This window comes from Elgaria multicarinata, chromosome 13 (genome assembly GCF_023053635.1).
Source record: "Elgaria multicarinata webbii isolate HBS135686 ecotype San Diego chromosome 13, rElgMul1.1.pri, whole genome shotgun sequence".
Classification (NCBI taxonomy): domain Eukaryota; kingdom Metazoa; phylum Chordata; class Lepidosauria; order Squamata; family Anguidae; genus Elgaria; species Elgaria multicarinata.
The window spans coordinates 17,915,827-17,940,621 of NC_086183.1; the positions used below are offsets into that span (position 1 = coordinate 17,915,827).

A 24,795-nucleotide genomic window follows, 5' to 3' on the forward strand; every position below is an offset into this window, starting at 1 on the left:
CTCCTCTCACCGAAGAACAAGATGGTTCCTCAGAGGTCCCTCTGGTACCTCCATTGGGGTAAGGAAGGGCCACCGCTGGGAGCTGCATGGCAGCATCCACCGTACTCCTGGCCTTCTTCTCTCCTCAGGGGCAGGATAGATACCATGTGGCCCTCTGCCTAATTTCAGAAGCATAGGATCAGTTCTCTCCTCTTGCAAGAAGGACCTGTCCCTTCCCTGGCAGCCTGCTGTGTGGGAAGGCAGCAGGGAGAGATAAAAGACGGTGGCAGGAAAAGAAAAGGGGTGACCCAACCCTTTTGGCCCTGGCCTCACCCACATGTGGGCCCCAACAGATTACCCAGGAGAAAATGCGGCCCTCCACAAGGTTGCCCATTTCTACACAGGGCAAAATGGTTCCTCAGAGGCTACTCTGGTGGCAAAGCCTGCCTCCTTCATTCATGAAGAAGTTGGTGCTGGTGGAGGTACAACTGAAGTTAGAATTTGACAGACTCATTTGGGGAGGGAGTTACACAAAAAGACAGCCACCATGGAAAAGGGCCCTCCCACTCTGAAGGTAGGGTCTCTCAAAGAAGGGCATTTTTCAGAGCAATATTAATACATTTTAATACCTCCGGCAAGTTCATATGGGGACAAGCATTCCTTCAACAACTGCTGTTCCAGACAGGTTTAGGGCTTCCTAGGTCAAGAACAGCATTTTGACTCTCACCTAGAAGCTAGTAGAGATCTTCAAGTACGGGTGAGATGTAATCAGTTCAACAAGTCCCAGTTTAATAGCCCAGACATTGCATTTGCTGCTGATGTATGAACATTAATCAGAGAGGGACTGTAGCCCAGTGGTCAAACACACACCAGCCATGCAGAAGGCCCCAAGATTATTCCCTGACATCTCCCATGAAAAAGACCAGACTGCAGTTAGGGAGGTCAGATAAATCTATTGGGGGGATTGAGCTCAGCTCCCTGGATTTCGGCCCATTTCCGATCACTGTCATGCCAGTTAGCAGAGTTCTCTGTGTTTTTTTTTAAAAAATTGTATGGCTGCAATTTTCACAAATTACACAAATAAGTGCAAATTTCAATTGTAATTTGTGAAAGCCTCTAGTTGTGCAAATTGCAGCCTGACCCCCCCGAGCCCCCCTCCTCACAGGAAATGTCCCCTCAAGTGCAAGCCAAGCTGGGCAGGCAGTTTGGCTGACAAGTGCTTCAAGCACCCACCCCCCACACCCCCAAAGGGCTGGATTCCCAAGTGACGGACATCCTTAACAGCAGATAGTGGATGACTGAGCCCCCGGAAAGGTGTAGCTAATCAAGCATAGATCATACTGGGCTAGTTACCCATCTGACCTGGTGTAATGCAGCTTCCGATCTTCCTGTGATCTTTTGTCACTATTCCTACATGTTTAGATGGTGTGCAGTGTGTTTTTATTTCATTTTAAATAGTGTTTCCTGATTTGTCTTTTCCCCTGTGCTAAAATAAAATAAACCCCCCTCTATCTGTTATTGTTGCCTTTCTGCTGGGCAAAAGAACAGAGTGATGTAAATTTGGTGGCTGCTTCTTGAAGGATTCTCTCTCTCTCTCTCTCTCTCTCTCTCACACACACACACACACACACACACACACACACACACTTCCCCCCTTTCTCTGTCTAAGCCAGGAAAAATAAAATCCATTATGCATAGAAGTTCCTTTGCGAGTGCACGAGCCGGAATGACACGCTGTGTTATTGTAAATATGTCGAACCAAAGGGAGGGAGAAGAGGGAGTCGTCGGCAGCATCTGAGGTGAAAGCTTTCCCAGTGCTGCTTTCCCAGAAGGATGAGGCAAAGTCTAGATTTAAGTGACACAGCAAGGCCGAGGGAACTGAGAAGCAATGGCCCTTCGCCCCTTTCCCTCCCTCGTTCCTCTGAGGGATGGGCAAACGAGCCATGTTCAAGATTGCCAAGGCTCTCCAAACACTGCCTCGCCGCTCAAGTCCCTTTGCGATGTCTGGTTGTTGTGCACGAATGGGAAACCTGCGCAAATCCAGCAGCCACTGGACGGGAGATTTGCGCAGGTGTCCTCCGTAGAGTAAAACAGGGATGGTTCAGACCATGGAGGACATTTGCACAAATCAGGGAAATTGCGCCAATCAAATTGGGAACCAAGAGCGTGATGAAAGCGAGCACGTCTTCGACAATTTGCGGATATTTTTTGGCTGACAAGTGCTTGCGCTCACATTCAGAGAGCATTGAATGGGGCATTGGGGCATGCTCACAGGAGTTGTGCGCAAAAGCGAAATTCTCATGTATCCCCTATTCCCTCCACACCTATATTAAATGAATGGGAAGGGAGATCTCAAACCCTGACTTCGCTGCAGCCTTCTGGCTCTGTGCCCCCATGAGACCAGGTGACCTTTGTGCCTGCCTGCTCCGTCTGATCTCCAGGTGCAAAAAGTTAATGGGGAACAGTTCTTATTGTACTTCATCTTTAAGCCGGAATGTATTTATTTATTATTTACATGTTTAAAAGGCAAAACAGCCCTTCAATAGAGGACTGTGGTCTGGAAAAAAGGACACATGCCCCCCCATCAAGTTCCCAGAAGAGCAGACAGTTTAAGCATGCTTTTTAAACAGCTGCAAATAACATAACGTGTGGTTTGGCCTTGGGGTTAGGGGTGATGCATTCCAGGATTTTTGTTTTAAAATTGTATTTAAAGGTAGGGGTGGGGTGAACTCACCTGCATCTGACTTGTGAGATGTTCATCCCATCACCACCCTCCGCCTTTTCTTTTGAGGCTTGGCCTGACGAGTGCTTGGCAGCGATCCACCCTCGCTGCCAAATTTGTGCATTTTCCTCCAGTGCACAATGGAGGCTTTGGAAATTGTCCACTCCCCGCGTTGCCTCAATGGCAGCCGCCAATGTCACAACGGGGGAAGTGCGCAATTTCAGCGGAGAGGGTGAATGGGTGCTGAGCTGTTTCTGAGAGGGACACGTGATTCTGACTGGTTCCAGGAGGGGTGGACACGGGGGGAGGCCGTCAGACCCCCAGTCACAGTCAGGTGCTCGCTGTAAAAGACTGAGCACAGTTTTCCATGAGCCGTTAACACCGGATTTAGCATGGACCCAAGCCAGGACAAAGAGGATGCACAAATTGTAAAGCTAGGGTGACCATATGAAAAGGGGGACAGTTGCATAGAAAAGGGATTTTCAGCAGGTGTCATTTGTATATATGGAGAACCTGGTGAAATTCCCTCTTCATCACAACAGTTAAAGCTGCAGGAGCTATGCTAGAGTGACCAGATTTAAAAGAGGGCACTGCAGCTTTAACTGTGGTGATGAAGAGGGAATTTCCCCAGGTTCCCCATATATACAAATGACACCTGCTGAAATTCCCTTTTCAATACAACTGTTAAAGATACAGAAGCCCTGTCCTCCTTTTCATATGGTCACCTTATCACTGTCTGCCCTTTCTCCCCTTCCAAGTGGCTCAGCATATCAATGCTAAACAGGATTACCCTTCTGACTTCCATTTCACCCCTCCCTTGGCCTCCAGGTGGCTGGTCAAGGTTCTTTGACATTCAGATTTTGTATTCACTGATATCAGACTAACTACATAACCCATTTGTCTTCTGCTCAGCGCAGTCTATCTGTTTTCCTTTACACTCCCGACATCCCTCTTAAAGAGCAGAGGAATGCAGATTCCTACGGTCTCCTTTGAAATGAGAGAATCATTTCCCCCTCGAATTCTCTTGACTTTTAAAATAGCATTTTCTTTAGGCCACGAAGGCAAGTCTCCCAGAACTAGAAAAGTCACTTCTGCACTTGCTGTCTCCGTAGGCCTTCTCTTGAGATGAAATGTGCCTATTCTGGCTTTCAGATCACATCTTCCCATACAATGAAACTTCAGATAGAATGAGCACAGTTGTGCACAATCCTTTTGTCCATACAGTATGGCTGGCCGCAGCTCTTTATGCAGATGAACAAAAACCACAATGGGAGCTTTCAGGTAAAAGGGCAAAGAAAAGCAGATGGGCAAAAATAATCGACGACCTGCTTCAAATTAGCCAGAAAATGGTCCGTTTGCTTGAAAATGGACTATGATGCAAAGCTTCAAAGGAAACAGAATTGTCAAGGGTAAAGGGCTTCTTTGGTGGGTTTGTCTTTTGCCATCAAGGCTTCAAAAGATTTGATTAGATTATCATGGCCCATATGTTCATTCAGTATCCAAAATCAAGGGCAGCTGTCTTTCAAAATCAAGCCTTCCTTTTACTCATGTGCCCTATAAGCATGGTATATATTTCTTTTTGTTGTTAGAACTTGGGCATTATGGATAGTCACCCATTTTATTCACAGCCAGTTTAACTGGGCAGTATTTAGAGTAAGCTTGGGGCAGATGTCACAGTCAAAACATTAGGCTTCGAAGTCTTCAAGTCTGGACCTCATTTGTGGCTTCCTGGCTTACACCAAGCAGGATATTTCACTATGAAAGTGGTATGAAAGCAGTATATAAATGGCAGGAGCCACACCAAGCAGGATATAGCAGTATGCAAGCAGTATATGGCATGTGCCAATGGGCCCCAACAGTTGTCAGTGCGCTTCAATACCACTATAAAGCAGTAGTGTGGCTCATGCCTCTTATATATTGCTTTCATAGTGAAATATCCTGCTTGGTGTAGATCTGGCCTGGATCCCCATTGGGCCTCTCCCTCAAACCCCTCTGGGCAGGTTTACTAGCACAGGACAGCTCCCTATTGAAAGAGCTACTAAAGGATCATCCTCTGTTTGAAGACACTCCCTATTTGATGGGCTGTCCTGTCCAGTTTCAGAACATTAAGAATAGTTGCTCACCAACAGTTAGACTGAACAGTAGGGTGGTTAGGAGTCTTACTTTACAGAGGCGAGTGCTCTATTTGAAGAGCTGTCAGCCCTTTTTAGGTTCAACGGAATCCCAGGCCATAGCTAGACCTAAGGTTTATCCCTGGATCGTCCAGGGGCCAAACCTGTTCATCTAGGTGACACACAGGGGATCCAGTGCTCAGGCAGGGGCGAACCCTGGATGATCCCAGGATAAACCTTAGGTCTAGCTGTGGCCCCAGTGAGCACCCAAATTGGTTCACATTTGCAAGCCGAGCTGCACGGCTTTTGTCGAAATCTGGGAACTTTTCCTGTTTTTGTTTGTTTGTTTATTACATAAATAGAAATGTGTGCAAATTGCAGGGCACAAGTTGTGTGATTTCTGCAAATTTCGGCTGCAAATTGTGTAATTTACCCAAATGGTATCTTTTTTCCCTTTCCTTTTTTTTTGGGGGGGGGGCAATTTAAAAGTGGCCGCTGTAAGCATTGTAGGAAGTTTTAAATGGCGGATTCCCAATCATCCACTACTGCCATTTGGTAAGCCACAGCTATAGAAGGTGAATGGCAAAGTGGGCCCAGAACAGGTGGCAGCAGGTAGGGATGTTGGAGGAATCTGGTTGGGGGTGGAGGCTGATGAGCTTTCATCACCTCAGGTCTCTGGACTTCAGCTCCTCTTCCACTAGCTGGACCGAGTTAGTGGTACTAACCCTACTGCAGAACAGGGTTAGTGAAGCTGACCACAGTGTGGGTAGTGGAGACACCTTGTTAAGGAAAACACATGTCGGACAACACCGTTAACTCTGCTGCTTAACCAAAATCCCTTAACCAGCATATCATGTCTAGCCCTGCTCTCTCTGAGTTGGAAGAAGGTGTTTCAAGTAATCAATCAGAATCAGACTCTGAAGTAGAGGAGTTGGCATCAGAAAGAGTACAGCCTGTACCAGTGGGGGAGAAAGCTCTCACGGGCTTTTCACCAGCTGGTGGTGAACCCTCTCCAGAGCTTATCTTGCAAATAATACACAGTCAGTGGGAAGCCAAGATTCTTCTGAGGGGGAGAACACAGAGAGGTTAGCCAATCCTAGAGTACGTCGCTGACTAAAATGGGCAGAGCGAAAGGAAGGCAAGAGGAAGTTGACCCGGCTCACATCTCATCAGAAGCTGCCTCAGAACTAGTCTCTCTGAAGTTAATGTGTTTTGAGAAAAAGCTTTCCATTCTTCTTGAAAGGACAATTATCTCGCTTAGTTTGCATAGTTTTGCCTAGGGGAAAGTTCCTAGAGATTAGACTCTCTTCAGGTGGGAAGAGATGTTTATTGCTGGAATAAAGCTTTGTAGATTACTTAGCGAGTGTCGTAATTGTCTCCCAAGAAGGCAGGAGGTTTTGAGAAACAAGGCACAGCAGGGTTAACGGTGTCGTCTGAACGGGGCCATTAGCAGGGACTCAGTAAGAAAAGGCGAGTTAGAGAAGAAAACCTCTCCTTTCAACTGCAGGGAGGAAGAGATAGATTGCAAAAGCAAGGCAACTTGTAGAAGAAGAGCTAGTCAGATCCTGGAGTTGCCTGTGGGAGGCGAAAGCCCCGATGGCTGTCTCCAGTAACTGACTTAACTGCACCAGTTAATCAATTCTTGCTTTCACCTCTGCTAATAGACTCTGTCTCTCTCCATTTCTGTGGCTCTCAGCTCGTCCTTTCTCTCCTGATCAGGTAGCAAATTGTGACAATTCCTTTCATGCAAGCGACAGGCCAAAGCACGGAAGAATGAGCTCCGTCCCTCCATCAGGAAATAATCCGGCAAAGGAATGGCTGGTGGTCCTTCACTGCTTTAACTCCGCTTTGCTGCCTATTTAATTTTTAAAACAATACTTCTTTTTTTTTTCCAGGGGGGTGGGGAGGGCAGTTATCAAATTCAGCCAGAGATTCCATATATCCAATTCACCCCTCTGAAGATGCCTTCCCAAATTAGCAGGTCGGGGGGGGGGGAATCCACAGGGAAGAAAGGGTTGATTGTGCACTATAACGGAGTTTGAGCGAAATCCGAAAGCGGGGAGATCTTTTCTAAGTGCCGGCAACCTGTCACTTGTGCTTCTAAGTGTTGTTTCAAGGACCCTTTAGGAAGGCAAGGAATGGATGAATAAAAAGTTCTCCAATGCTGGATTGTCTGTTCTCTCTCTGCAGGTGCCCCTAAAAGCACTTGCTTCTTTTGAAGTGCTAACAAGCATCACAAAGTCTTTACCTTGAAGTTAAGGGTCTTTTCTTCCCTTCCTTTCCAGCCCGTCTTCTCCCTTCCTCCCAAGAAAGTGTGTGTTAGAAGTGAGATGTAGAGGTGCCTGCCCTGTGTGTGTATGTGTGTGTGTGTGTGTGTGTGTTGCCACTTGGCTTTCTCTCCCTCTCCCTCTCTTCTCCCCCCCCCCCCCTAACTCAAAGAGATGTCACAAGCCAGGCTGACGGTACGATAGTTAAGCTGAGATCCACTTTCCTTTCTGTGCCCTTATTATCCAGAGCATATAACGTTCTGCGGGGGAAAGCAAATTGCCCACTGGGCAGACATATCACTTACTTGTTCTTAGATCAAAGGTGATTGTTTCCAGTTGGAAGAATAGAGCTGTATTTAAAAAGCGAGAGAGCGAGAACACAGAATGCGAACTTTTTTTAATGGATAGTGGTGTGTGTGTGTGTGTGTGTGTGTGTGTGTGTGTGTGTGTGTGTGAGAGAGAGAGAGAGAGAGAGAGAGAGAGAGAGAGAGAGAGAGAGAGTGAGTTTGGGAGATATGAGATCCTCAGTGGTAACTAGGCCCTTTCATATCTCTAGCCTTGCTCACCCCTCAGTTTAGTGCACCCCACAACAGGGCTCTGCCCTGCATCACAGCCATGTGTTTTCTCACTGCAGTTGAATTATTACAGGCCTAGAATTATGTGGCAGGCACAAAGCTTAAGTTCACCAATTCCAGGACTGAAAAAAGGATCCAACATGCTCAAATGGCCCCAGCAGAATTGCTCATATCAGTGGCAGAGAACAATGCTGGTTCTAGGTTTTTTGGGATACCTTAGGCAGGATGCTCTCAGTGGGGCCAGCTGCACCTTGGGTATGCCGCCCTCCTCCTCCTCCCTGCCTATTTGCTTGCCTTTCACTCTGGCCCAATTAATTTCTCAGTTTTTAATTTTTGTTAGAGATTGATATTACTGCGGGCTTTTACGTTTGTTATGTTTTATTCTTGCTGCTATACGTCACCTTGGGAATTCTTTTGATAAGGCAGGTTAGAACTATATTACACTATATTACATTCATACACATACATCAATAGCTTCGGCTATTGGGCGGTATAGAAATGCAATAAATAAATAAATATTTTTTTTAAAAAAAGGGAGAAATTGTCTCAGCTCTGACAATCCAAAGAGCATAACAGGATCATTGAGGCACAATCCAACTAAAATAGCACTCGTAGAGCTCCATCAAATCTTTCCATTGTGCAAACAGTTGCCCATTATGCTTGTGCAACCGGCTGCATGAGAGTTTTGTACAGATGGGTGCACAACAGGTTTCACAAGTGTTATCTGCAACCCGTTGCACAATGGGATGCACACGAGTTATCTGCAATTGGTTGCACAATGGGTTGTGCAAGTGTAGTGCAGAACTGTATGCACAAACATAACTTTAGTTGGATTATCCTCTTGCCCATAGTTCAGAACTGAGTTTCCACTAGAGTAACATCATTTGCGCTAATGGAGCGACACACTTGGACACTGCCCTTGGTGTGTGATTGCTCAGGCAGGATTTTCCTGGGAGCAGCTGTGCTACGTTTGGACTTTTCAGATGTATTTTCCGTATTTTCAAAGCTTACTTTTGGTGTTGATCAATAGAGCCAGTATTTCCTTAAATAATGTCTGGAGATATGAACATTCTGTGGTGTTTGATCGATCAGGAATGGCTGTTTCCCATGCTCAAGCCATCACTTACGGGTTCAGGTGACAACTGCTGAATAGTCATAACTCACTGAGCCTGCTTTACTGAGATATGCGTTTTAGTAGGCAACCACTTAGTTCAGATTTATGATGGCAGAGCAGTGGCCATCCTTCTACCACCAATAAGTTTGCTTTGCAGGATAACCAAATGGAGCTTTATTAATCCACCCCCTACATTCCCTTATCTTTCCTATAGCATAGGGATCTCCAAACCCGGGATCTTCAAGAAATGATTGTGCCTGCAGTGTGGAGTGGTGTGGGGTGTGTGAGCATCAATGCATCTATGCATAGGATGAAGGGGGTTAAAAATGATGGGGGCGGTGGGCTGATAAGCAGGGGCCCTGGGCTCTCATCAATGATCCCGTTTGGCACTGCTTTATCCCCATGTCCTCATGTATTTTATTTATTTTAAAAAATAAAGAGCTGTCCTTGGGTTTGGGGCTCCCAGAGATATGCAGCTCACATATCATGTGAGCCATCCTTCTCCAACATTGGGTCCTCCTGATGTTTTTGGACTATAACTCCCACCAGCCGCCATCAACATGGCCAAGGATCAAGTCAGATTGGAGTCCTGGATGGCACATCCTGGGGAAGGCAACGTCAGGTATGCAGTGCTGGCTCCAGGTTTTGGGTAGTCCCTGGGCAGTGGCATTCTCTGCCACCGAGTCTGCCTTGCTGCGATTGCTCCTCATTCTTTTTTCTTGTCATTTCTACTGCTTGTTTGCTTGACAGGCAGAGAGCCAGTGAGCAGGAAGGCAGTGGCATTTCCTGCTTCTCCCTTTCACCACCATCACTGTCTGGACCAGAGTGAGAGGCAGGCAAGCAAGCAGTTCGCAATGTGGCAGAGGAGGAGCAAATCAGTGGACCTCTGCTCAGGTGTGGGCCCTTTGCAGATGCCCAACCATGCCTACCCTTGTTATGGCCCCTGCACTTACCCATTTTGCCCCCCCCCAAAAAAATATATGAGATGGCTTTTAGAGGATTCCTTGGAACATCCCCAAGGATGAACCTCATGGAATCTTGTTGCCCCCATCCAATCTTGCTCCTGGTTCACCCTCGGAGATGCAGGCTGTTCTGGCTTCCGGGCTCTGCCTCTAATGTGCTTCTTTTTCCCATTTCTCTTTGATCTCCTTTAGAGCTACACAAAGAGCGCTGCCTTCATTGTGACCTTGCACCCGCTCCAGAACACCACCACAGACTTCTGGAGGCTGGTATATGACTATGGCTGCACCTCCATCATCATGTTGAACCAGCTCAACCAGTCCAACTCTGCCTGGGTGAGTGACAGGGGCCCACTCTCCAGCTCTCTGTGGTCGCTTCTCGCAGTTGAGTTTGTATTATTTTTCTTATTGGTACGGTGATGCTATCAAGAAGGTGGTCTGATCTGCTTGCATTCAACTCAAACACCCCAAGAGCAAAACCAGAGGGATTAAGTATTGAAGGGAGTTAAGAAACCGGGTAAGTTTAGCCTTGAGAAGAGAAGACTGAGGGGAGACATGATAACACTCTTCAAGTACTTGAAAGGTTGTCACACAGAGGAGGGCCAGGATCTCTTCTCAATCATCCCAGAGTGCAGGACACAGAATAACAGGCTCACGTTACAGGAAGCCAGATTCTGGCTGAACATCAGGAAAAACTCCCTGACTGTTAGAGCAATACAACAATGGAACCAATGACCTAGGGAGGTTGTGGGCTCTCCCACACTAGAGGCATTCAAGAGGCAGCTGGAGAGCTATCTGCCAGGTAGGCTTTAAGATGGATTCCTGCATTGAGCAGGGAGTTGGACTCAATAGCCTTATTACCCGCTTCCAACTATTCTATGATTCTATGAAGGCTCAGATGCAGGGATGGGTGTGAATTTCGTTTCAGTCCATTTTTCATATGAACTTAACAAATTCTGCAAATCCCTTCATGTTCAGGATGGAAAGAACTTGTGGGAGAAGCCAAAGCTGAGAGATTTGTCTATCCAGGCAGCCTGGTAGTGAATAACCAAGCAGTGCAGATCCCAGAGCAAAGGAGTTACATAATGGCCAGAAAATGTGCAAGGTCTCTTCGTGAATGCATTATATGGACATCCTCCTTGATGTGTTGTGAATGTGCATAATGGTCAGTTATTATGCACAGCAGTCACTCAACTCACATTACCCCTAATATATGTGTGTGTGTGGGGGGGGGGATCCATTAGATTAGACCCCTAGAAATCAATGAGATTGAAATTAATCATGACCAACCTGAGTCCCATTGATCTCAGTGGTTTTACTCTAAGAATGACTAAGGCCCTTTCTACACCTCCTAGCATTCCAGGAGGGAGGGGGAGGCTCTCGTGATATCCTGATTGCGAGAGCCTCCCCCAGTGTGCACATGAGGCACACAATGTCCTGGGAGGAAGCAGGGCCGTTGTAGGTGCCTTTTCATTTTTCTTCTTTTTTTAAAAAAAGCAGTGGGGCTGGTCACGCAAGTGCGATGCCCCGTTCCACTGAAACTTTAAGTTAAAAACAACTCTGAAATTGCCCCACCGACCCCCTCCCTGCCATCACAGAGGTGGCAAAATTGCTGCCACCCCCTCCTCTGGTGGGCATGGAGCCACACCACGTTGCTCCATGCCCATTTCTGGTGCCGCGCTTACACTCAAGTAAGCACGGCACCAGGCAGGACACACCTACTGGAAGAATTGGGTCTTGCCCATCCTCATTTGGTTGCACAGGGACTCAGCCATGACCAGCTCGGATTATCGGGCTGGTTTAGAAACGGCCTAAGTTTTCCTAGGGATTTAGCAGCATGCTTGAATGTTAAGCAGTACAGAGTTGTAAAGCTAGAAACTACACACTGCGGCCATCAAAAAATAAAAACTCTCGGTGTGCATGAAAGGGAACTGGATGATGCATTGTCAGGGTGTTGGGAAGGTTTTGGAACTTTGGTTCCCCCTCCCAAGATTCTTCAAGCATTCTTGTCAAGTTCATAGCAGTTTTAAGAGCCCATTACAAGACTGTAATGTTAATTTGCCTGAAAAACGTATTGCTTTATTTTTTTAAAAAAACACACATAAAATTAGTATTACAGACTCTTAATGGATGTCGGGAGAAGACTTCATTAACTGGATTATTTTATGAGTTGAGATCAGACACTTTAGTGCAAATGACCCAAACCTGCAGTTGTAACAGTGATGTAGAAGTAAGCAGATGAATGAATTAAAGGCCCCCCTCGGGTGAAGAGGAGCGTTCCTTTGTCAGTCGTGCTCACGGTGTTAAAGAGGACTGCTGCGTGCTTAAATAACAGAAAGAGAAAACAAACATTATCCCTGGTGCTACCATGCCAAGGAGGCCGGGTAATTCCGCAAAGCCAGAGGGAGTTTATTCAGGAGTGAAATTAACTCTGGAAGTCATTGACACGGAGGGAGATCCAAGCAGCTAACTCAGTTACACGAGGGCAGATTTAGGTTTTGGGAAGCTTAAAATGAAGAGGAGCAAAAATCTTCTAGTGATGGATAAAGACAACCTGGTTTTCCAGCTTTAATTCTATTGATGGGGGTGAGGAGGAAGGTTGGCTTCCAAAATTCTCTTAATCTGAGTTTCTTCCCAGAGTTTGGAGTTTCAGGTTCCCCAATTCCGTTTCTAAAGTGTTATGATGCCCTAGGCATTTTTCCTCCTTTGTTTAACATTTTAATTAGCTCGAGGCCGGTACAAGAATTTTGGCCCAGCTTTTTTTGAGATTTTCAGGGGAGATGAAAACCCTCCCAAAGTCCAGATGGGGCTGAAAACATTTGGCCAGTTGGCAAGAGAGTCCATTCTTACAAGATGGCTCAAGGGCTCCCCCCACCCTTCTTTCCCCCTTTTAAAGACATGACACAAGTTAATCCGCCACTCCGAACACTGGCAGTCCTGCTGCCTGGAGCTTGGAGAGGGGGAAAAAAGACCTCTTGGACATTAATGCTTTTTTTAAAAAAGAAAAGTCCTCAGACCACCTCATTAGTTCCAAACTGCACCCCAATTTATTTCCCCCCAAATTCTCCCTCGACTTTGCCAGGAGATGAGGCTCCAGCAAATATCTTACGGGTGTGTGTGTGTGTTAGTGACCAGCCACAAACTCAGTCAGCTCCCTAAAGTATTGGTTGAAACGTTTTAAGATGAACGACAGTTATTTAACTCCCAAATTCGTATTCTTCTGCTTAAGGTGGCAGAGTGTGGGCTTGGCGGGCTCCTGGGCACCCAAGAGGCCTTCTCTTTCCCATCATGCCTTTCAGTTCCCCATGATGCTTTGCAAATGCTCTCTGACCATATTGTTGCAATGCCCTTGAAGCGACTGCCTTAAGGAATTGATACCAGGAAAGGTGTGTGTGTGTGGGGGGGAGAATTAACTGGTCTACGAATATGCTCATAAAGAGTTCAGATGTATTCCTCAAGCTGAGCTGTACGTTTTTTTGAGCAAACGTATTCAACAAAGGTCAGTGTGTTGTGTTGTTGGCGATTTCTAGGGAGCGGGTAGAAGGTTTCATCACACACACACACACACACGCGCGCACACACACACACACACACACACACACACACACACACACACACACTGCTGCTTCCATCTGTTCAAGATCCCGGTACTGGCAATAATCTCATGCCTTTGGTGCTGCTGGCTGTCATTTCCCCCCATCTTTTTATTCATAAGTCATCCAAGCTCCCTGCCCTCGCTCCAATTTGGCTTCAGGACAATGCCACGTATACAGTGATATTTGGCCATGTGATGAAGTCTGCAGCCACAGGATCAAGATGGTACGCATCAGCTGTGAAGCAGCTATATACAAGGACATTTTGTCTTAGCCCTTTTAATACTGAACCTCCCCCTCTGCACCCATGCTTTCAGATCCCTACTCCCTCCCCCTGAGCCCTGGGCACTCTTCCACTCTCCCAGTATGGCTTTGGTGCAACTCTGCCTATCATATTTCTTCATTACCCTGTTCTGCTCGCCCCGATGGGCATCTCATTCTTTGGGGATGTCTGCATAATGCTGTTTAGCCAGATCTTAAATGTTTGCCACTTTCACACCAACAGCCAATAAATCAGCCTTTACAGCAAACAGCTTCGGAAAGGTGACTTAGAGGGTAGATCCCTCGCTTGAACTATGCTTTGCCGAAGGAAGTTTTAATATCCAAATTATAGCTCCAAAGTCTGGAAGGCATCGAGATCACAGAGATTTATAGCCCCTATTAATAACCAATTATTTCTCAAACGCATTTGCCGTGCAGTGAGGCCCGCGCTGTCGGATGGCCCGAAATGCTAAATGTTCTGTTAAAGTGCAATGACAAACATCATATATTTTGTATTGACGCTGCCTTTCTGACTGTCGTGGCATGAAAACAATTGCATCCGTGACCCCTGAATTGAGCAATACATCAGTGACGCTGCTGGGTGAGAGATAGCGAGAGCAAGATCCCGTCCTATCAGGGTTCTTCCTCCAGTGCTTCTAACACCTAGGAATACTCAACTTTATGTTTGGATGTCCACATTGGAGTTGGCTGGGGTGGGGTGGGGGGCGGAGGGCGGTGAACATTGGCAGAAGGGAACGTTGATAATGCTGAATTGCTGCTTTCCTACAAGAAACGGTTAAAGCCTTCTCTGTAGTGGCACCCACTCTCTGGAAAACTCTCCCTTGTGTGGTTTGGGAGGCAGAAAATGTAAGTCTTTCGAATGCCTCTGGAAATGCACCTTTTCACACAGGCTTTCCCTGGATTGTAACTGCTGGTGGATTCTACTTTGGTTTCACGAGGGGCTCATCTACACCAGGCAGGAGATTCCACCATAAAAGCAGTATATGAAAGGCAGGAGCCACACTACTGCTTTATAGCAGGATTGAAGTGTGCTGACAACTGTCGGGGCCTGTTGACACATACCATATCCTACTTTCATACCACTTTCCTAGTGCTATATCCTGCTTGGTGTAGATGTGTCATGGGCCCCAACTGTTGTCAGTGCACTTCAATACTGCTATAAAGCAGTAGTGTAGATCCTGCAATGTCCTTCAATGTCACTATAAAACAGTAGTGTGGCTCCTGCCCTTTGTATACTGCTTTTATACCACTTTCATAGTGGAATATCCTGCTTGGTGTAGATGAACCTGTGGTCCTTTTACATTTTTTAAAACATTTTATATTGTGTCTTGTCATGTTGTATTTTATGGTTTTAATTGTGAACTGCCCAGAGAGTAGGGATATTGCAGGCCCCTGAGTAGGTCTGGGAGTCCGGCAGACTCCTCCACATCTGTCCTCCTGGACCCAGCTTGCTGGGACAAGACGCTTTCGCAGGCCCTCTTGGTGAGCGTTCAACAGAGCCAGATGTGTGAGTTTGTCCATCCCTACCAAAAAGCCTTGGCTATTTGACAGTATAAAAATTTAATTAGTTAATTAATTTAATATGTAGTGAATTCAGGGCTTGCAGGATTGAAGCACCAGGTCATTTTGATTACCAGGGGCAATGGCATCAGCTGCTACCCACACAGATGTCCTTATTTCTGCATTCTCCTTGGGGGTGTGGCTATGAGGGCTCTTATGATGTCTGCTTCACATCAAATGTACCACAACATCAGCTCTCAAAAGCCAGATCTACACCAAGCAGGATATTCCACTATGAAAGCGGTATATAAAAGGCAGGAGCCACACCAAACAGGATATAGAGGTATGAAAGTGGTATGTGGTATGTGTCAGTGGGCCCCAACCATTGCCAGTGCACTTCAATACCTCTATAAAGCAGTAGTGTGGCTCCTGCCTTTTATATACCACTTTCATAGTGCAATATCCTGCTTGGTGTAGATGAGCCCAAAGTGTCAGGGTGGTTTTTTTTTAGTTCAGGAGAAAGACATCTAAAGTGGTTGGGTGGGGATGCTAGAGGCTGATAATATTACACATAAAACAAAGTAAGACAGGCTCTATACCTCTGCTTTGGACTCAGAAGAGAGGGGAAGCTGATGTGATGTTAAAGTCATAAAGTTTGGATGTCAGATATGTAAGATGGAGTGGAAGAAGAGGAACAGACTTGATCCATTTAAGTGTGTGCTGCCTCCTCCTCCTCAACTCTGTCTTAAGACTCTGGCCATGCACACTCAATGACCGGTCACCACAACCCACCATGGCTTATTTAAGCTATAGTTCATTGTGACATGTGCCAGCGGCTATTTTGAATATTCAGCCCCCGGCAGGTGAAAGGGGTTGTTTCAGGATTAAACAACCATGGTTTGATGTAGGGTTGTTTGAGGGTAGAATAACAAATAACCCATGGTCTGTTTTAGGGTTATTTGAGGATAGAATGCAAATAGTATGTATTTGATAATATGTTTTAAAATATGTATTTGAATCCCTATTTGTACATTAAGTTTTGTGCAGATTTTGATGAAAAAAATCTTGCATGTTAATACAGAAATGGGACAGAACAAACCTATGAGTGAATACATGAGAAAGTGCCGTGGATTGGAAAAAAGACAGATTTTTCTATGCCTAACAGCACAATCTTATATATGTCTACTTAAAAGTCAGTCCTATTGAATTTGATGGAGTGTAGTCTAAGGGAAATGGCTATAAGACTGCGGATCTGATCCAGCAGGCAATTAGTCATATAGTTGTATTTTCTCTTGCTCTGAACCATTTTGCTGCATCGGACGTGACCTCTAGTGAGCCATCAGTTGCAGATCTCTCTAGGGCCGTTGCTAGACGAGGCCTTAGCGCGGTGTGAGGCCCGGTCTCCCTCCTGTGCATCCAGATGACGCACAGGGGATTCCGGAGTCAGGCCGGGCTAAGTCCTCACTTGAACTGGGATAAGCGGATTCACTTATGGCCTGGCTTTTCCGCAGCCCCGGCCTGAGGCCGGGGTTGCAGAAGGTCTAGCAGGGTCCGTGGCTTTTTCCGACTGCTCGCTTACTCGTGAGTAGCCAGGAGAAGCCACGGACTGGGCACAGCACTCCTATGGAGTGCTGTGCCCATCGGGATGGGGGGGGGAAATCATGGATGGGGTGTGTGCGGAGGGGGCATCGGATATGACGAGTGGGCAGGGGGCGGGCATGACGAGCAGGGACGGGGGATAGGCATGACGAGTGGGCAGGGGGTGGGTATGACGAGCGGGCATGGCAAGCAGGGGCGGGCATGGCGGACGGGAGAAGAAGGACAGGGACGGGCATGGCAGACGGGGGAAGAAGGACGGGGACGGGCATGGCGGACGGGAGAAGAAGGACAGGGACGGGCATGGCGGACGGGGGGAAGAAGGACGGGGACGGGCATGGCGGACGGGGGGAAGAAGGACGGGGACAGGCCTGGCGGACGGGGACAGGGCCTGGCGGACGGGGGGAGGATGGGCAAGTGAGAGGGGGGGCATCAGGCATTGTGTGTGTGGGGAAATCAGGGGCAGGGGGAGCGGGGGACTCTTTATTTTTTTAAAAAAAACCTACCGTTTTCGGCGGTGCGCTCCTGCGCACATGGCCCTTTAAGGGGGCAGAAAAATGCCGGACGCGACGGGGCTTTCCCTTGCCCCGTCGCGTGTTACGTCTGGAAAAGGGCGATGGCGCGCGCTAGCTGTAGTGCGCCATCGCCCCTCCTCCCAGACGAATTATGTGGTAGGTCTAGCAAGGCCCTAGGCTAACCCTACCATTGGGCAGAGTGAGGCAGCTGCCTCAGGTGGCATGTGCTGGAGGACAGCAGCAGCTCCTCTACCACCTTGAGTCTCCTAAATTTGATACCCACTAAGTTATCTGACTACCATCAGGTGCAGTGAGGGCTGTTGTTCCATCATCAGTGTGGAAGTAAGGCAGATTCACGTACTAATCTGATTGGCCTCTGTACATGGAATGATGATGTGCGCCATCTTAGATTTTGCCTCAGGCAGCAAGATACCTTGTGCAGGCCCTGGGACCCATTGTAAATATTCTATGGAAAGCTCTGGCCTTCCTGGGGGCCTTTTTGCTGTGAGCATCACTTAACAATGCATGTGAAACCGTATGGATTCTGTCTCTCTAGAGCTTGTACTATAAGCCATGATGGATTGTATTGCAGTGCCTCATGTTCATGCCTCTGTACTGTTTCTCTTTTTAGCCTTGTTTACAATATTGGCCTGAGCCAGGACTCCAGCAGTACGGACCCATGGAAGTGGAATACATTTCCAGATCCTCTGACGAAGATGTTGTCGCTCGACTTTTCCGGGTGCAGAATATAACACGGGTGAGCAGCTTGGGAATATCATGTTGGTTTGAGAGTATGGGTGCATTTTTAAAAATCTACATTTCTTACTTTGTTTTAATTAGCCTCTAAGTAAATGGAGTTCGACTTGACATTTGTTGTTAACTACAGCGTTTAAAGTAGGGTTTTCTTTATTTATCTACTTGGTGGGTTTTTAAACAGCCTCTCAGGATACATCCTCCTCCCAAGGTGTTTTGCTGTCATTTGTAAAACCACCTAAAAAGGTCACAGAAAAATATCAAACCGCCACAAGATCACCCATAAAAAAACAAGTGCGTAAATCAATAAATCAGATGAAACAGTCAAATAAAAATAGCAGCAACATATAAAAAACAACTTTAAATTAATGGCAGCAGATGAAAAAGTTACAGCACTACCAATAACCCAAAAGCCATCTGGAATAAAGACATTCTGAGAGTCTGTCAAAAGGGCAAAACCTGGAGAGGGTCAAGCAGCAAAACCGAAGCTTCCAGAAGTTTTCCGAATTCCATCTTGAAACTCGGTCCAACTTGAGTCCATGTCAGATTGCAGACTTGTTTTGTTTTTCCCTACATGAAAATCCATGCATATTTTCATGCATATTTTTTCCAAATATACAAATCAATGGTCAGCATCATTGAAATGTGCATTCTTCTCCTGTTGATTAAAAAGTAATTGTGTGCACTTTTAAAAAAAATATATAAATAATGGTATGCATTTTTTCATCCACATTTTTCAAATGTACGCATGCTGTCAAACACATGTTTGGGTGGGGTGGAGGGGGAGTCCATGAATTACATTGCAAGCTTGGAAATGTACATACTTCGACTGCAAAATGTGTCCGAGTCCTTGTTCGGTCCAGGATGTGCGAACTGAGTAAAAACCTAATAAAAAATAAACTATTTATTTATTTATTTATTTATTTATTACATTTTTATACCGCCCAATAGCTGAAGCTCTCTGGGCGGTTCACAAAAATTAAAACCATCCTAAAACAACCAACAGGTTAAAAACACAAATACAAAATACAGTATAAAAAGCACAACCAGGATAAAACCACGCAGCAAAATTGATATAAGGTTAAAATACAGAGTTAAAACAGTATAATTTAAATTTAAGTTAAAATTAAGTGTTAAAATACTGAGAGAATAAAAAGGTCTTCAGCTGGCGACGAAAGGAGTACAGTGTAGGCGCCAGGCGGACCTCTCTGGGGAGCTCATTCCACAACCGGGGTGCCACAGCAGAGAAGGCCCTCCTCCTGGTAGCCACCTGCCTCACTTCCTTTGGCAGGGGCTCACGGAGAAGGGCCCCTGTGGATGATCTTAAGGTCCAGGTAGGTACATATGGGAGGAGGCGTTCCTTCAAATAACCTGGCCCCAAACCGTTTAGGGCTTTAAATGTCAATACCAGCACTTTGAATCGAGCCCGGACCTGGACTGGCAGCCAATGAAGTTGTAAAAGGACTGGCGTAATGTGATCTCGCTGGCCAGTCCCTGTTAGTAAACGGGCTGCCTTGTTTTGTACCAGCTGAAGCTTCCGGACCGTTTTCAAAGGCAGCCCCACGTATAACGCATTGCAGTAATCCAAACGAGAGGTTATCAGAGCATGGATAACTGTAGCTAGGCTATCTCTGTCCAGATAAGGGCGCAGTTGGTATATCAGCCTAAGCTGATAAAACTAAAACAAATTTCTCATACTTCCCTATGTATCCCACAGATTAACCTTTAGAGAGCAATGCTATGGCTCCAAGACAGTGTCTGAGGGGCCCTAAGATCCGGGAGATCTCCCTAGGCTTTGATGAAACATCAGACGTTTGCAACTGATGGAGTGCCCTTGCTCCCACTTTTGGCAGAATGATATAAAACCTCGTGGTTCCCCCGCCTCTCACAAACCCTCTAGCTTGCTCAGACAGTCAAGCCCTTGAAGCCGTTCTGCTCCCCTTTTGTTTTTTCCTCTCATTGTCTTGCATAATTGGTTTGGCATCGACATGACACAGGTCCTTCCTGCCTGGTCCCCCTGCCGAAGCTGCAGGCGCTGTTTTTAATAAGTTTCAGATGCCACCACATTACCCAGCCCCTGCCAACGCTTGTCTTGCAGGTAACGTCTTGAATAATTGCAGGCAGCCATGGCAGTAATGGCACTCTCCGGGAGCTAAATGTCATCAGCGGAAGATCCTCTCTGTGTTTCCTGAGACATTCAGTAGTCCGTATAGCTGGCTTGATTTGCAGAAAAAGTCAAAACATTACTAAGGAAGGAACCCCCTTAGCTCAAGGGTGGAGGACATCTTTTGTACGCAGAAGCTTCCAGGTTCAATTTAAAAGGATGTTAACCTCCCCGGTTAGCAGGTGATGTAAAAGAACTCTGCTGAAGGCCCTGGAAAGCTACTGTTAGTTGGAGTAGATAATAACTGACAAAAATATATAGTCTAAATGATATATGGCAGCTTTCAACATTTTCCTCTCCAAGGCCCTTTCCGCCGCAGCTAAGATTTCTTCTGAAACTGGAACATCAGTGGAAGTTGCCAATGATCAGGGGTGGGAAACTTGCTACCCTCCAGGTGTTTTGCCTACAACTCCCATCCACCTTAGCCAGCATAGCTAATGGTGAAGAACCATGGGGATTATAGGCCAAAACATCTGGAAGGCTCACAAGTTGCCAAGCCCTGATAAAGATTTTGGTTTCAAAGGAGAACCTGGACATAGTGGGCTTTACAGAAACCTGGTGGAATGGAGACAACCAGTGGGATATTTATTTATTTATTTCAATTATATACTGCGCCATAGCTGAAGCTCTCTGGGTGGTTTACAAAAGTTAAAAACAATGGTCATCCCTGGATGCAAACTTTATAGGAAGGACAGGAAAGGGTGTACTGGGGGCGGTGGTGCTCTGTACGTCAAAGAGGGCATTGTGTCAAGTAGACTAGAGCACCTAAATGGGGAAGGCTCTTCCACGGAAGTGCTGTGGGTGACAATGCAGGGCCCTAAAACTAATGTAGTGCTAGGAATGTCCTATCGTCCCTCAGACCAAAATGCTCAGAGTGACCTTGAGATGGAGAATGAAATCAGGGAGGCCTCCAAATGAAGAAGTGTTGTAATAATGGGTGACTTCAATTATTCTCACATTGACTGGATAAATTCATATTCCAGTCATGACAAAGTGGTTAAATTTCTTGATGTCCTAAATGACTGTTCCCTGGAACAGTTGGTTGTGGAACCGACCAGAGGGGAGGCAACCTTGGACTTAATCCTATAAGTGGTGCTGCCCAGGACCTAATACAAGATGTAAATATTGTTGAACCAATCAGTAACAGTGACCACAGTGCTATCAGATTCAATATATACTTAAGTGGGAAATTGCCCAGAAAATCCAACACATTCACACTTGACTTCAAGAGAGGAAACTTCTCTAAAATGAGGGAACTAGTGAAAAGAAAATTGAAAGGTGGAATCAAGAGGGTTAAATCCTTGGAAAATGCATGGAGCTTACTGAAAAGCACAATAATAGAAGCTCAACTAAAATGTATTCCACAGGTTAAGAAAGGTAGTACCAAGTTCAAGAGGTCACCAGCATGGTTAACAAGCAATGTCAAAGAAGCTATTGTAGAAAAGAAGGCTTCCTTCAAAAAAAAATGGAAGTTTTGCCCAAGTGAGGAGAAATAAAAGGAGCACAAGCTGGCACAAAGGAGATGCAAGCAAACAATAAGAGACACAAAAAAGCATTTTGAGGAGCACATTGCTAATAATATCAAGTCCAACAATAAAGAATTCTTTAAATATATCAGAAGCAGGAAACCAGCTAAGGAAGCAGTTGGACTGTTGGATGACAATGGAGTTAAGGGACTGCTGGATTTCTGCTTGCTGTTAGCTTAAGAACTGCCTTGGTGGATCATAATAAGGTCTTGTTTAGCCCAGCATTCTGTTTGTTGCCAATAGCATACAGTAGGAACTGGCTTGGTATCTCTGAATGCATTATTTATTTTAAGCATTTTCATTCCGTTCTTCATGTAAGCCACTCTGAAAAAGGCTTCCAGAATGGCTTACATGCGATCAAGAAAATAAATACGATTGTCCCTGTCCGCTGGCTTGCAATGGAAAAGACAAACCACACAAAAGGAAAAAGGGATGAGGAGGGAAGAGGAAAATAAACAAATCCAAACACCGGTTCTGAACATTGCACAGTTCTTATAACAGACAACTGGCAAGGGAGAGGAGAAGCCAAATGGAGCTGGCCTCTCAGCTCAATCAGTGGAGTAGGTCCTGCTTTCCATCTCTTCCTCTACTGCAATGAGGTATAATGGCTGCTCCTAGATGACAGTTCACCCCAAAATTATTTCATTGGTTGAACTGTGCCCCCTCCCCCCAAAAAAACCTGAGCATCAGAACACCTGACCAAGTTGGGAAGGGACGTTTCAAGTTTTGCTTAATGTAAATCAAGGGGAAACTATTTGTATTGGGGAAACCATCTACCAAGAGCAAAGTGGCTACTTGGAACCAGGATGTCCATGCATTCCCCATGCCTTCACTGGTTTTTTTTCTTTGAGGGGGGGTCATTTTGGGAAAGAACCTAGCCAAAAGCAAACAAGCAATCAAACACACTCACAAGCAAACAAAACAGTAGTGTCTGAGCAGCAGCAGCAGGGTGAGAATAGAAACAAAGGCCTTAGCTAGACCTAAGGTTTATCCCGGGATCGTCCCAGGGTCATCCCTGTTCATGTAAATGATACACAGGGGATCCCGGGAGCAGGCAGGGACGACCCTGAGATGATCTTGGGATAAACCTTAGGTCTAGCTAAGGCCAAAGTAAGAGTTGCAAATTATACCATAGAGCTAGAAAAGGATACTTTGAGTTTAGGGAAATTGGCTGGATTTGGGGGTTCCATTTAAGGATGGACAGCTCAATTTCTTTATGGTCCGTGTCATTTTAATATGTTTTCACTCCTAAACACATTTCATCCTGTTTCTGCATCAACCTGCATACACACCCAAACACACACCTGAAATTTCACATTATATTGTAATCTATTTTGGGTTTTTTGTTTTTGAAGAAATGCCTTTCATAAGCATTCGATCCCAAAGCACAAGGGTTTGCACATTTTAACCCCAAATATGCATTTGTACTTGCATTTGGATATGGTTTTTGAGCTGAGAACTGTATTGCAACAATTGGAGAACTGGTGAAAATGGAAGGATGACCACGTTCCGATCCATGGGAAGTGTGAATCAGCTCAGTTCATTTAAAACTATGGATGGAACGAAAACCCAACCATCCCCAGTTGCGTTTCCCTTTCACCCTGCAAATTCAACTAAATTCATCCAAGTGAATCAAACCTTGTAGTTAGATAAATACGTTGAGGCTTCTGTGCAGATCACTCAGAAATCTGTCCTTGATCGCTGCCTCTCCAGTTCTGTACCTCTGCCTGGCCCAAACCATTACTAAAGCATTTTTGAGAGCTTGTGTGCCAGTCCCAGAGGCTCAGCCCCATAAGCCAGCATTGATTCTCAAAAGTATTTTCCATCCGGCCTCAGAAGCCTCTGATTTGGTGCTGAGCTCCGCATCCACCTGCTTTAAACCCTGGACTCGCTTGGCTATGTGAATATAATCCCCCCTCTTTCCAGAGCCCTCTAACCACATTAGATTGCAAAGCTAACTAGATTACCAGAGTATTAAAGAGCATCTTTCCCCTCTGCTGCCTGCCTTCCCTTCCCTTCCCCCCCCCCTTTTCTTAGTTTGAAGTGAATATCAAATGAATAAATCTAGGTGCTGCTGCTGTTGCAAACTATCACTGGCAGGACGTGTGTGTGTGTCCACTTATAAATTGCCTCTGAAAAGAGGAAATGCATCATGAAAAAAAAAGGACTGAAGGAAAACAATGATTTCCATAAAACGTGCATGTGCTAATTTATATACATTAAAGATATAAAAAGGAGAAATATATGTGTATGTCACCACAATGCAAAAGGCGGTGATTAAGTGACCTATGTGCCTGACTGTTGAATCTTTTGTTCAGGTGGTAGCTATGGAAAGGCAACACTTTTTAAAGATCCTTTAGCTTTAATTAGGTCAGGATCTACACTACTGCTTTAAAATGGTTTATAACAGTAGTGACAACTGTTGGGGCCCAGGACACGCTCCCTATACAGTCTTCAGAACGTTTTCAAAGTGTTATATCCTGCTTAGTGTAGATCTGGCAGGACAGCCCTTAAAACGGAGGATGCCTTCAAACAGTTCTCAGTAATAGAGGGCACGTGGGCACCCAATTGTGAGATGGGCAAGGTAGGGTAGGCATAAGAACTAGGAATAAGACCAGAGTACTGAGAAATCAGAGCAAGAGATGGACAGATCTCCCGCCTTCCAGCCTACTATTGTCCCATGAGTTTGCAACCTTGTGTTCTGCCTTTCTTCTGCCTTCGCATGATGAATTTCTAAAACTATTTTTGGAACTGGCAGTTACCCACAACTTTAATTTCCCTCTGTTTGTTTTTGCCATCATCGTTTTCTTCTATTGTTTCTCTTTACCGAAGCGCACAGGCGCAGCAAACACAAGGGATTTTGATGAGCTGTCGCGCTGGTTTGATTGTCTCATTGTCTGCGCATCAGATGTATGATTTCTAGTTAAAGGGTTTGGAGTTGCTTACAATAAGGTGTAGGAGGCCCTGGCTACAGCCTCCTATGGCTCAACTGGGCTTGTCCGTTGTGGGGAAATCCAGCCTTTCTTCAACCTGACAGATGGGCCTGGCTTGGCTTGCATTTGCAAACCAAGTGGCAGGTCAGTTCTTCAAACTTGGGAACTTTGCTGACTATTATTATTATTATTATTATTATTATTAT

General features: G+C 45.8%; 1 protein-coding gene across 8 annotated transcripts in view; it reads left to right on the forward strand.

Annotated features, from left to right (window-relative positions):
- PTPRU (protein tyrosine phosphatase receptor type U) overlaps nucleotides 1–24,795 on the forward strand; it is a 410,313-nt gene that overhangs the window by 371,905 nt on the left and 13,613 nt on the right. For all 8 annotated transcript variants that reach the window (XM_063139805.1, XM_063139806.1, XM_063139808.1 and 5 more), the window contains 2 exons: nucleotides 9,923–10,063; nucleotides 17,845–17,970. In XM_063139805.1, the coding sequence (XP_062995875.1) occupies nucleotides 9,923–10,063; nucleotides 17,845–17,970 (267 nt within the window). The remainder of the gene's footprint in view (nucleotides 1–9,922; nucleotides 10,064–17,844; nucleotides 17,971–24,795) is intronic.